General features: G+C 35.2%; 1 protein-coding gene across 1 annotated transcript in view; it reads left to right on the plus strand.

Annotated features, from left to right (window-relative positions):
• LOC114460871 (protein kinase C-binding protein NELL1-like) overlaps positions 1 to 14,135 on the plus strand; it is a 376,823-nt gene that overhangs the window by 344,059 nt on the left and 18,629 nt on the right. The window contains exon 16 of the mRNA XM_028442750.1: positions 6,945 to 7,085. Coding sequence (XP_028298551.1) covers positions 6,945 to 7,085 — 141 coding nt within the window. The remainder of the gene's footprint in view (positions 1 to 6,944; positions 7,086 to 14,135) is intronic.

The raw sequence follows: 14,135 nt of genomic DNA on the forward strand, positions 1-14,135 counted from the left end.
TGTCAGTGACTTTAAACTATTTTTTATTTATTTTTTTTGCTTTAGTGACACCTTAACATTGGTTTCCTTCTATAAAACTACAAAAACAACACTGAGACGGGGCTTTTGATGGCAAAATTATTATTTTGGTATCTGGGTCAGAATTCAATGGATTTCTTACTGTCTTTTGGCCTTGCTCCAAGTCTCCCCCCCCGTTCCCCCACGCCCTATTTCCTCCTCCGCACGGACATGTAGAGTCGACTTGTTACCCCGGTTTGTAGATCATTTTATCTCACGATTGCAACACTCAATAGTCCAGTTAGTTCCACACACGCTCTGGTCGAGTGCGAGCTGCTGGGAGCTTCACCCGTCTTCTCTTGTAGCGCCATTTTCTGCTTCGCCCCTGTGTGTGCCTCCCCAGCGATGGTGTCAATCACGGCTAATCTCTCATCTAAAGATGCGCTGCTGCCACCTACATGCCTCTAAATGGTCACTACACCATAGTACAAGCCTGATATTCACAGGAGAACTCCGTCACATTGTCTCCTAGCAACCCCACCCGAAAAACACAATTAAAGCATGTACTGTATGTGTCAATGGCAGTGAATAAGTTAAAGGAACCCGAGGTGGTGTAATGAATCTACTGGTGCTGCCGTTAGTGGCTAGCGGTGTTATAACGTGCAAAACAAATGTTTTTTTACTGGCCTCAAAAAAGTTGTACTTGTTTTTGCAAAATAAATATTTTTCATTACTATGTTTTGCTGAAATAAATCCTAAACAGTCCTAATGTGTGCGGAGGTGCAGCGGACTTCAGTTTTGGTCCTGTTCGATGTTTAAAGGTATTGTGGAGGATGTTATTTTGGCTTCAAATTCCGGGTGGATCATCAAGACTATTGGTCCACCTAATTGTCAATCATTCTGGTGATATGTTTGTGTAAGGCCTTTGTACGTGATCGTCCCTAGCTAGTTTTCGCTTGCTGCGCATGCGCACTTTTCCCTTACCAGTGGCGAGTCTGACATAGTGGGAAAAGTGCAGATCTTCTTTTGGAAAGTAAGCTTGTATGAGCGATGCCGGCACCAACTTCTAAACAGAGCTGTGCACGAGGAAAACTGGGCTTGTGCACGCTCTCTCGCACATGTTTAATAGGCGTTCCCTCTTGGGAGCAAGTAGTGTTATGCATGTGCATTTTTACAAAAAGTGAAGAGGGCGTTTCTTTTCTAAACTTTGGGAAAATCCTCTTCTATACCTTTAAGTCAGTAAAACAAAATAACCACACCGTTTGTATATTTTGATTTGATTTAAAATGGAATAACCAAAGAACGAACAATACATACATTTGTAAGCTCTCCCACTAAACATCCCACGTCCACGGACCTCCAGATCACGTTCATAACACGTCGGTCGGTCTGGACCTCACCTGCACGTCTATGTGACGCCCAAAATAGGTCGGCATCTGACGTCATGACCACAACCTCATCTGGACCTTGATATGATGTTCAAAATTTGAAGCAATTTCGCATATGAAATTTAAACAGTTTTGCAATTCCACACATAGTCACAGACACATACGTGTGTATGTGCTTCTGTTTATTAAAAATCATTATTCAGGATTATCCGCAGTCACTAAGTATATATCCAGGTATACTTCATGAACATTTATGCTCTGCAATCTTTTTAAGATAACTTCGAGCTCCCATCGGGCAAGACAACGTTAAGAAGACCTCTTTTTCGGACGACTTTTTGCACCCGCCAAAGACAACTTCTCACGTCATTTCAACGTTGTTTCAACGTTGGTCTGCTCAGTGTCTTTTGTGAAAATTGTCAAAATCCTACATCAAAAATACTTTGTGCTAACAGACCAACGTTGGTGACATCACATTCTTGGCAGAGGTAATAATGCATCGTATGTTAGCAGTGGTTTATTAAACACCTTAATCTCTGCTGCCAGACAAAATCTGGTTTTGAAATTCCAGAAATCTCTGCACGATAGTGATGATGTTGGAGTTTATTTACGGATGAGTGCAGATATGTTAAAAGTGAAAGTGTTGACCTTTCTCCTGGATTCTGATGAATTTAAGCATGAGTTGGGAATAGTAGTTCTGCTTCAGATATTGGTTCAAATACACTAGTATGAACCCTATGGACATACAATGACTATACAGTATATTTAGTGCAGAAGTTCTATGCACCTTTAGTTCGTTTTTTAGGAATGCACATTCCTCCCATTAACAACTGGACTCGTTCCATGTCATTGAAACTGTTTCCTCTGAAAGTACATAAAGGAACTTGTTTTGATGAAAATGGTAAACGCTCCATTTTTAAATATGTATTTGAATTTCAAATCACGCACATATGTATGTAGAGAAGATGAAATAAAATGGAAACTTCTGACATGAGTCACAGTTTCAGTAGGAGCGTGTTTTGGTCTCAGTAAATGCAGCATTTTGCATCCCTCGTCATAAATAATGCAGCGATATGTAGAGAAGTGTTGGGTTATTATCATTAGGGGAGCTGTGTGCGCTGTTTCCTGGTATTTATGGACTGTAGAGGTGCTGTAGGCTTTATTGCTCTGGGAAACTGTAAATCTTTCTGCACTAGTGTCTTAAGCATGGAAAGGATAAAGTGTTTTGCATCATATTTAACAAAATTACAGACTGCTGACCCACGAAATGCATACATCAGCAAATCTAAAATTAGATGCAAATGTAAACTAAACGTTGCATGTTGTTGTTTTTTTAAATGGCGCTGCATCATTTACAGTGCACATGAATGTTGTGCAGGTTTATTAGCTGCACTGTCGGCTCTGTGAAATGATATGTGGCCTGTTGATGTCATAAACTACAGTTAAGTGCTCGTCTTCTCCATATTGTGACTGTCCACCTCCTAATTTCTTCCTGGCGTTCAATAAAAAGTTTCAGCGATTTCAATCTCTATCTGATTTTAATGTAAATTTGTGCAAATGTTGCTAAATATGTCCAAGAAAAATAACCAAAAATACATATTTTCTGTTCTGCAATTGTGAATAATTCCCTCCATACGTTATTCTTAGTTTGAATCCAGTGACATATACAGTAGGAATTCTTTGATTTCAATCAGGCCGTTATCTCCTTTTATCTGATTTGCATTGCATGTTAATGTGGAAGCATGTAAAACCAACTCTTAGTTACTTGTCGGTAGGAAAATATGGGTAAAAGGATGCTGTGTAAAGGAAAGCCTGTTGAATCCAATATAGTGGATTAACTAATCCTAACTGTCATGAAACCTAACCAATTTAAAGATTAACTAATCCCAGAGGTTTTGGATTACGAGTATCTCGGCTTGAAATTAAAACAAAATTTTTAAAAAAAATCCCTTGATTATGGGTGGGGCTGCTGATGCAGTTAAGACACGCCCAGTTTATTCTATAAAATCTCCAAAGAACAATTTATGCTATGCTTACCAGCTACATAATACTCACTGTACCTCTCTATTTACAATTCTTTCAATCCAGCCTACTCACACTGGTGCTGTGCCATGTGGAGAAAATGTTATATCACGATATAGGTAGATTTAAAGCCTGATAACGATATATATCCTAATATGGTATTTCTTCCTTAAAAATACATGAAATGAGTGGAACATTGTTGTTCATTATATATAAAAATAAACTGAAAAAAACAAATCTCTTTCAAGAATCTTCTCAATGAAGGAATATTTGTGACTTTTGCTACATTTACTTTAATGTTTCTGTTTTGACTGAATCCAGCCTCATATAATTTCATAAAAATAAAAATGGCTAAAGTTTTTTTTTAAATGGCAAAATTGCTAAATGGTCAGAACATTTTTTTTTTTTTTTTTTAGAAAATTTTGATAACAGAAATATAGCAAAAGACATTGTTTGCCTTTATAGTACATACAACCCATTTAGTAGATCTTTGTAGAGTGTAATTATTACAGTTTAATCTTGTGATTAACAGGAGTGTTTATCTTGTTTTTGACAGAACTACAGCTGAAAGTCGCTGTGGGCTTTTTTTCCTTTTCTTTGTCTGAGTGCACACGGTTTCAATTGAATCCTCATTATGTTCTTTTATAACGGCTAATTTGAAGTGCAAACATTAAACTAAAGTGAGTTCATCTATGACTGTGTTTAAGCAGCTGTCATTGTCCAAGGGTTTTAATATCTGTCATATTAAATATTTGCTCGTGCTAATACACTTCATGTCCTTAACAATATGGGCTCATGTCTTGGAAGGTTCAAACCTTTCAGTGCTTCCTTTTCTTGATCTGCTTCATTAGGATTTTAGAGAGGAGGGTTTGACCTGAGGGATGATTAACAATCTGCAGCATGTTTTTTAACTTCATATGAAGCAAAATGTCTCACAGCAGACTTACCTTACATCTCACATCTCTCTGAGAATTCTTACAGCACAATAACATGTGACTTCTTGTCAGGATCCAAACTTTTTCACTTCCACCTTTTTGGAATAGTTAAAAAATCACTTATTTTGCATTTCCCCTCCAGTATTCTTTTGTTGATCCCCTACGGCAGAGATGGGAAACTTCTATCAGAGCGGGTCTCACAAAAATGTTATTGTCTGATCCATTATCAGCATGTATGTTAGCATTTAGAATAATGACCAATCTGACTATTATTACAGGAAATAATTTTTTATTGTGGGTTTTCTTGGTGTTTTTTTTAGTTTTTAGACATTTTGGGTGTTTTTGAATTCATTTTGTCTGTTTTCTTGTCTATATGGTGAATTTATGTTGCCTTTTTGTGTGTGTTTTGAGTCCTTATGTGTGTTTTTGTTATATTTTTTGTGGTGTTGTTTTCTTTTTGTTTATTTTACTGTAATTTTGTGCATTTTGCTGTCATTTTGTGCATTTTTCTGTCATTTTGTATAAATTAATTGGCATTTTGTATAAATTAATTGGCATTTTGTTTTGGGGGCCGCACAAAATGAGACTGTCTGCCCTACGGTGTGATGTGGTGTTATTTCCTTTTTTAAAATGTATTATCATGATAATTATTTCCATAACAGTCCCAATATTACTGTGGGTCCCACATAATGTCAATTAAATTTGAAAAGTGCGTCTTTTGAATCAAATGTTTTTTCTTGTCTCGAAGTATTTATTTGTAGAAGGCCTAAACCAGGGGTGTCAAACTCATTTTAGTTCTGGGGCCAGTTTGATCTCTAGTGGGCCACAGATTTTAAGCGGGAAAATGAGTAATTTCAATGATATTGTGCCCTATTTTTGTACTTTTACGTATATATATATATATATAAAATACAAAATATGTGAGAAACCGACAATATTCAAGCAATTAATTGAGATATCACTCCCAACAGGATCTTCACTTTAATTTTTCTAGGTTTTTTTGACCCGGGCCTTGAGTTTGACACGTGTGTCCTATACCAAGCGTGAGTAACTCTCTGACTACATTAATCATGACCCTTAAACAATTCAACACATAACTTTTGGCTTTAAAGTAAGGCTGGAACAAAGATAAAACAAGTAAAAAAATAAATAAAACTTTGGCTGTACTTCACAAAGTTTGGTCGTCAGAGAATTATACATTTAAACATTTTCTGGGGGGGTGGGGTGACTCCCCTACAACCCTCGCATCGGCCGCTTAACGTGCAATCCCCCTATGCTAGTGAGAACCCTGCCATCAGTTGCAACGTTTGCTAATGAAGCTGTAAACCAAAGGTAGAAACTGAACCTTGTGCTGATTTGGGCTTTACCAAGCAGTCGATGCAGATATAGAGAAGAGCGTGAACCTTGCATAATGGATGAGTGGTTAGACCTGAAAACACCTGGTGGAGTCTGTACAGCCAAGATGAATATGAATCAGGAATCAGGAGTTCACACCAGAAACTAGAAGTGGACAGGAAGTTCTGGCTTAGTTTTGCTGCAGTGTAAGAATGTGAAAAACAACGATACGTCAAAATACAATAACCCAGTGTTTCTCAATCTGTGTCTGTTGATTGAACTTATAATTGAATCTGAATCTTGAAATTATTACTGTAAAAATATATGTATATATATATATTTTCACCATTAAACCATGAGCACAATAAGCACTTTAATTCTTAAAAGAAAGCAGTTACAATGTATATATAATATATATTTGATACAGGATGCTACATGGAGCACCTTTTGCACTGCACACGTCTCTAAAAGTGAGGTTTAAAGCTTAATAGTGCAGCTCTACCCTCCTGTTAAATGTATTGTTGGTTTGTTGGAGCAGCTTTTTAGTGATATTCTGCCATTTTTTATAATAAAAAAAACTGCTTATCAGCATTGTTGAGACATTGTGAGTCCAATCTTCATTTTTTGGCATCATACAGTTTTTTTTTTTTTTTCTCACACATTGTAAAGAATCTCATTTTGTAAATACGTTAAGTGGAAAGAAACAGTATTTAGTGCAATGGTTCCCAACCTGTTTTTAGATTGACCCCATTTTGATATCAAGAATTTCTGGTGACCCCAAAGATCTTGATCAAGTTTAAGCATTTTAGTTGAACTGGATTTCCATCTCACAGTGTATTTATTTTAAAGAATAATATTTAAAAAAATCAAAAATATATTTTAACTTTTCAGAAATTTCAGGAGACCCCACATGGGGTACAGACCCCAACATTGAGAAACCCCAATTTAGTGACTTATAGATTTATTTCTATAGTTTTTATCATCATTATTTGGGGGTATGTGTACCTCTAGCGGTACACAAATAATCGTTTTCCTCAAACCATTGGAGTTAGTTTTTTTATGATTCTGTAGCCCTCATGGAATAAAGACTTTTCATCACCTGTCCCTCTGAGTGTCTCAGATAATCTCAGAACGTTGAGTTGGATCCAAACTAAACCTGACAGACATGTTCCATGCAGCAGTCTAAGCAACTGCTTTATTTTTAAACTTTTTGGGCTTTTTTTTTTTTTTTACCGTGTGCTCAAACAGTAACGCTGGTGTGTGTCCACAGACATTAACGAGTGTGCAGAAGGCCTGATCGAGTGTCACAACCACTCCCGCTGTGTCAACCTGCCTGGTTGGTACCACTGTGAGTGCCGGAACGGTTTCCAGGACAACGGCTCCTACCAGCTGGATGGGAGCTCCTGCATTGGTGAGAATATAGTGCAGTGAATACATCGGTTTAGACCACACATGCACACACACACATGCACACGCACACTAAGGCTGCACATTTACTCAGATTTTAATGGTGGTTTTGATTTTGTCCTCCATCATTAAATGAACCTGATTGTTGGTGATTTTTACATTTAAAATGCAGCTTTGCAGCATATCTAATCATGCACTTTCTCAACCCCAGTAGTCAGCCAACCACCAGGGGGCGAACACATGATTCATCCTTTTTTTTTAAGATGGGGAGGGCGCTCATGTTCCACGTCTCGACAAGTACCTAATTACTTAGTATTTATTAATTAATCCAACGTGTTACTTGCTCGAAACCTTTAGGTTTAAGCCTAATATTAACTTTTCTTTATACGCTGTCATTTTTGTTGCACTCTGAGTCTGTAATAGTGTATTTATAGTTATCCCATAGTACATTTTACATTTCTGGGTATATTTATAGTATTTATTATTATTATTCTTGTTTAAAGCTTTTCTTTTGCACTTTGAACTGTTCTTATACTGTATTGTTTGTTAGAAGAAGTTGAATAAAAATACAGATGTCTTCCTGAACAGGATGAATAATCGTGATTAATAATGGTGATTAGACGATGATCAAAGCCCGATTTTTGATTTGGGGGCCCGGGGGGGGCATCAAAAGAAAAAAAAGTAACGAAAGTCGATTTCTCATTTATTTGCGATTCAAATATTACTACGGTTGGCGGTACCGAATCATTGGCACATACAATATATAAATGGGGCCCATTACCCCTTATGTATCACAGGGGTACCCGGTGGCCCCTGGGTGCCCTATTTTTCAAATGACTACCCTCCGTTAGTTCTCGTTAGATCGGAATGCAGTTTGGTAGGAATACTCTATGAATGAATGATGAGACGCTCGGAGGCCCACCCCCCATTTCCGGTAGTTTCCAAATTTATGGGAACATAGTCGTGTGACCTATAGTTTCAAAGATAATTCAACGTAGATTGCGATTATGCCTCGCACAATTTGATTCGCAGCCCACCACCCTTTTTTAGGCAATTTCCATTAAAGTTGTTTTGTCATTTATTTGAGAGTCAAATGTTGTGACAGTTGGTGGAACCAAATCATTGGCACATACGGAGTAATGGGCCCCATTCTTCAAATGACTACTCCTCCGTTAATGCTCGTTGAATCAGGTTGAATCAGGCTGTAATTTGACTTAAACATTCTATGTGCGGATGTCAAGAGCCTCTCGGAGACTTTTCTGAAAGAGACCTTTTCTGGTCATTTCTAAATTTATCAGAACATAGTTGTGATATAGTTGTGTTTCAAAGGTAATTCAACATAGATTACGGTTTTACTTCGCACAATTTCATTTGTTTTACTTGGTGGAACCGAGTCATTTCATTGAATTCTTGGAAAGGTGGTAGATGCTATTTGGTACGGAGACGTTCCACGGGCCCGGCCGTAGTTCATCAGAATTGGTTTTTGATGTTTGTTTTTTTTGATGTTTTTCATTTTTTGTCGTTTTTTATTAATTTCTGATCACGTTCTATGGTTCAGGTTGTGGTTTCTACCTATTGTTGTTACTCACATGGCACATTTGTCATGGCTCAGTTTTAGGGTTGATAAATGTAGCTATACTTAAAGCCTGAGAATTCATTGGCGTTGCATTTAAAAAAAGAATTGTACGATTTGACAAACCTTTTATTTTATACAGATGCCTTTGTGCTGATTGTGCAAGGTTTGGTCTCTTCCTTTTTAAGTTTATACATGAGATGTTTACTGTATACAAGGGAACCGTGGCAAGGTTTATTACCAAAAGTAAACGTGGAGGGTGAAAGTAACTATAACTTTTACTTTGAGTACTATTTACTTGAATTCCTTTTTACTTGTATTTGAGTATTTTATGTATGACTTACTTGCACTTGAGTACAGTTTTGATCAAGTAACAAAACTTCTACTTGAGTAGGATATATCAGTACTCTTTACACCTCTGTCTTTACGGTGTTGATTAATGCATAGATGTTGAGTGAACTGTTATGTTTGGTCTCTTCACACGTGTTTATATTTAGGTTGTTCTCCGACAGTAATTAACGGAGTACCATGCAGTGTGTGTTTGGCAATTATTGGCTCCTCTCACTTTCAAATCAAGCAGTGTGAAACCTACACACCTGCATTAATCAGCTATTCCTATATAACACACTCAGACAGGGCTGGGAGTGAGTGGGACTGAGAATTTTTTTCCAATTACAATTAAAATTACAAATATACGTTACCATGACGTTTTCGATTATTACTAAAGGTCAAATTAAATTAATCACAATTACTGAGCCGAACCCAATTTAACCGTGTTAGCTTTCTGTTAGCATCTCTTATGATAACGGGTCAGTTTGGACCCCAGCCTTAAATCAGCTGTAAAGTACACAAAAACATAATATCTATAATCCAATTAGTTTCTCATCTCTTGGTTACATTGTTAGGCTTAAATAAAAATATCGGTAATATTTTTGGTGTGGGCCTCTGAGCCTTTTTTCTATCAGCATAACTCTCAATTATTATTATTTTTTAAAATGGTAAAATGATCTTAAAGAGAACTGAGCTAACTAAAGTAGTGGGAAAAGTTGAAATGAAACATATTTTAATAATTATTAATTACATATGTGTAAGTCAGAGCTGTGACGTGGTTCCACAGGTTTGTGTTTAATTAAGTTGTAATTCACTTTGCATGCCAAGACAATTGAAAAGTCAAATATCTGAACTCATTTACAATTCAATTACGATTACAACAGTAACAAATTATTTTAATTACAATTATATTTCACATCATAAGTGTAATTTTTTATGAATTGCGCAGTTACAATTATAATTGACCCCAACTCTGGCTATTACTGTAAAATAGTTGGATCAAAAGACATTACACTGTTTTTTTTAACACAGTATATCCATGTACTCTTAATGTTGTTGTTATTTTTGTTGATCATGATTAAAATACTAATTTTTTTTCCTCTTTTTTTAATGTAAATTTTGTTTTTGTACCTTTTGTATTTGATTTCCAGTTCCTTGAATTGTTTTTTAATTACTTTCCTTAGTAAACCTTTAATAATCAGAGTTTTTTCCCTCCATATGTTTTGCCCAACTGGACATTTTTTGTTGAGTAGTGTGAGGAAGGACTCTAGGAATATTTAATAGCTAGAGTTTACATCCTGGGCCTGTAGTACATCACTCCAGTCATGAGACATTAGATCCACTTTAAAGGCATTCACAGTTTTTACAGTTAATCTGTGGCTACACGTATGTCGTTTATCAAGTGCTGGAGGCAACCGTGACTGAGTGCCCTTGGGCTGAGGGTAGTGTGAGTTTGGCACTGTACGAATAAGGTGGCCATAAAGTGTCATCATCCATCCTGGCACTGATTCCTTGCTTGTTTTGTCACATATCGGCCATAGAAATGACCAACAAGAGCTGCAGGTTAGACACTGTTCTCCTTTACAATCCCTTAAAGCACGGGCGTCAAACTCATTTTAGTTCAGGGGCCAAATACGGAGCAGTTTGATCTCAAGTGGGCCACAGATTTTATGTAGGAAAGCAAGTAATTTCAACTTTTTTGTTGCCTAATTTGCACTTTTACATATACAATAAAATACAAAATATGTAAGATACCCACCACATCCAACCAATAAGTGATAGATATAAGTCAACAGGATCTTTACTTTAAGTTTTCTAGATTTTGTGACCAATTTCTATTTAATTAAGGGAAATATGATATAATATTGTAATTTGAGGAAAATTGAAGGAATTTTTTCAACTCTAACATTTAAAATGATTTCAATAGTGTGATGTAAGCACCGGGAAAACTTTAAGCCTCTGTAAATATTAAGTTTCATTTACACATTGATTCTTCTGTAACCTGACTCTGCACATAATTAAACTGTACAGTTGACATTTTATATATGTATATTTATATTGTTTTTAATAAATGTGCCTTGTATAATATATATTGTTTGTGTTTTTCCCTGGGATTATTAAAGTAATTCTGAATCATGTTTTCTGTCATTTTCGTTGTCACTTTCTCCTGCGGGCCCAATTGGAAGCTCTAAAGGGCAGGATTTGGTCCTCGAGCCTTGAGTTTGACAGGTGTGCCTTGTAGTTTATACATATTTAATTATTTTCTGCTTCAAAATGCCCCCCTGCTGCTTAATAATTACCCTTCACTTATTAGTTGTTATAAAACGTGCTGCATTGCATTTAAAATGAGCCAAAAAATCATGTTTTCACAGAAAATCAATGAGCTGATTCTAACTATGGTGATCAATAGGTTGACTAGAGTAATGTAGCTTCAAAATCCATTGTTTATTCATTGTGTGTTTTGCAACAGCAGTAAATTAGGGAATTATTCCGTGCTTTCATGTGTGGGACAAATGCCTTCCAGTTAGATAATGCGTTAATCTTTTTTTTTTTTTAATGGGTTGTTTGTTGCAGAGTTTCTGCTAATTTGTGTTTGGCACACTAAGGCGTCGCTCTGCACATCCTGCTGTGTGACAAAGGATCTGTAAAAGTCATTTATTAGTGATTGGCCACTAAGTGCCTTCTACTAGTGAGCATCATTATTATTTATTTCATGGTCCATCTCTTTTATGCATCAAACTGCTTCCAGAATTTGTTTTGAAGCTTTATTTAGTTTTGTAAATGTTATTTATTCTGATCCATAATAATCCATTTAATTTCCTACGATCACTTAAAAAACATCGTTATATTTTTGTGTTTTCTTTTACTTGTTTTTTTAGATTTATTCATATATTCTTGCGTTTTGTGACATTAAACTGGCACTGTCTCTTTTGAAAGTTCAAGGGGAGCAGAATACATAGAATGACAGATATTTAATGGACTATTTATTTTCAGTTTGTGTGATGTATGGTGCAAATAACTATTTTCTATTATTATTATTTTTTCTTTTTTTTTTTTTTAACCTTGTCTGCACATGCTGTCAAAGGTCAACACTATATTTAGTAAATGAATTTATTTTATTGCATAAATGTGACCATCACCAGCCTTCCCTAAGGAAAGGTAATAAAGACTATATTAAAGGGAGAATATAAAAAGAGAGGGCAGTGTTACACCTAGGTGAGGGGGAAGGGAACAGGGAAGATGGAGTCAGGGTAGGACAATGGACAATGTTTTTGTCCTTGCCTTTTTTATTGATTCATGTATATATGCTTGAGTTTTATTGCATTAAACTGGCATCGTCTCAGAATAAATCCCTGAAGAGTGACAGATAATAAATGACTATTTTGAGTTTGTGGGATGTATGACGCAAATATCTAGAATTTTTACTTCTAAATAGACTAAACATCTAGAATTTTTACTTCTAAATAGACTAAACATCTAGAATTTTTACTTTTCAATAGACTAAACATCTAGAATTTTCACTTCTAAATAGACTAAACATCTAGAATTTTCACTTCTAAATATAGACTAAACATCTAGAATTTTTACTTTTCAATAGACTAAACATCTAGAATTTTTACTTCTAAATAGACTAAACATCTAGAACTTTCACTTCTAGACTAAACATCTAGAATTTTTACTTCTAAATAGACTAAACATCTAGAATTTTCACTTCTAAATAGACTAAACATCTAGAATTTTCACTTCTAAATAGACTAAACATCTAGAATTTTTACTTCTAAATAGACTAAACATCTAGAATTTTTACTTCTAAATAGACTAAACATCTAGAATTTTCACTTCTAGACTAAACATCTAGAATTTTTACTTCTAGACTAAACATCTAGAATTTTTTACTTCTAAATAGACTAAACATCTAGAATTTTCACTTCTAGACTAAACATCTAGAATTTTTACTTCTAAATAGACTAAACATCTAGAATTTTTACTTCTAAATAGACTAAACATCTAGAATTTTCACTTTTAAATAGACAAAGTTAACTAAGCACACTACAAAAAGAGCCATCCGTATAGTACACAATGTAGGATATTATCAACACACCAATTTACTGTTTTTGAAATCTTAAGGTTTGGGGATCTGGTATAATTTAAGACTGCACAAATAAAATATAAAGCAAAACATAAACATCTACCTGTAAATATACATAAACTGTTCAGACAGGGGTTATAACTTTAGAGGGACTAATTTGATAAGTGTGTATTTCTATTTGTGGGGGAGTTTGTGGAATGATCTTGATGAAGCAATTAAATTAAGTATGAATATAATGCAGTTTAGAAAAAAACTGCAAAAGATGTATCTTAAAAAAGCACAGAAATGAAGGAGAATCTCACAGATGTTGATGGCACCTCTGCATTTTGGGTTGTTTTGGTTCTGTTTTTCTTAATAGTGCGATTAGAGTATTTATTTGTATTTGTATTATTTTCATCGGATTTTGCAGTTGTTAATAGTGAAGAATGGGCGTAAGACTTGACAAGTATTGGCTTCTTCCTATTCCTTGTGGAAAGAATCATATGTATTATATTGAAATTTTAATTTTTTTATTTCATAGGTATTTCTGTTCAGATTTATTTATTAATTTTCATCCATTTTTTAAATTTTTTTGTTCTAAATAAAGAAAGACCTGGCTATATTATAGTTTGTATGAAGCACTACGATAGAGCAGTGTTTCTTAAATGGGGGTACGTGTACCCCGAGGGGTACGCGATGGCATTTCAGGGCGTTCTTGAGAGAGTGATTGGAAAATGAACAAATTAAAGCATTACAAATATGGGTGTTTATTTTTTAGTAAAACATGACCATCATAATAATTGATTAGAACATGAATGGAAAATACAAAGGTCAGATTTTGTTTCACCCACACCAGGCAGGAGATGACAAGAAATGATGAAAACTATAGAAAAACATCCTTTCAGGAGGCACTAAATACTGTTTCATTCCACTTATTCACACAATGTGATTCTTTAAAATATATTTTAGAACTCATTCATTCCATCATTATGATCTGTAGTTGTTTTTTCACGATAGTATTCTGAACAAAATGTTGGACAAAGGTGGTACTTGATTCAAAAATAAGACAAAAAGGATACTTG

The sequence above is a fragment of the Gouania willdenowi genome, chromosome 3 (genome assembly GCF_900634775.1).
Source record: "Gouania willdenowi chromosome 3, fGouWil2.1, whole genome shotgun sequence".
Lineage (NCBI taxonomy): Eukaryota > Metazoa > Chordata > Actinopteri > Blenniiformes > Gobiesocidae > Gouania > Gouania willdenowi.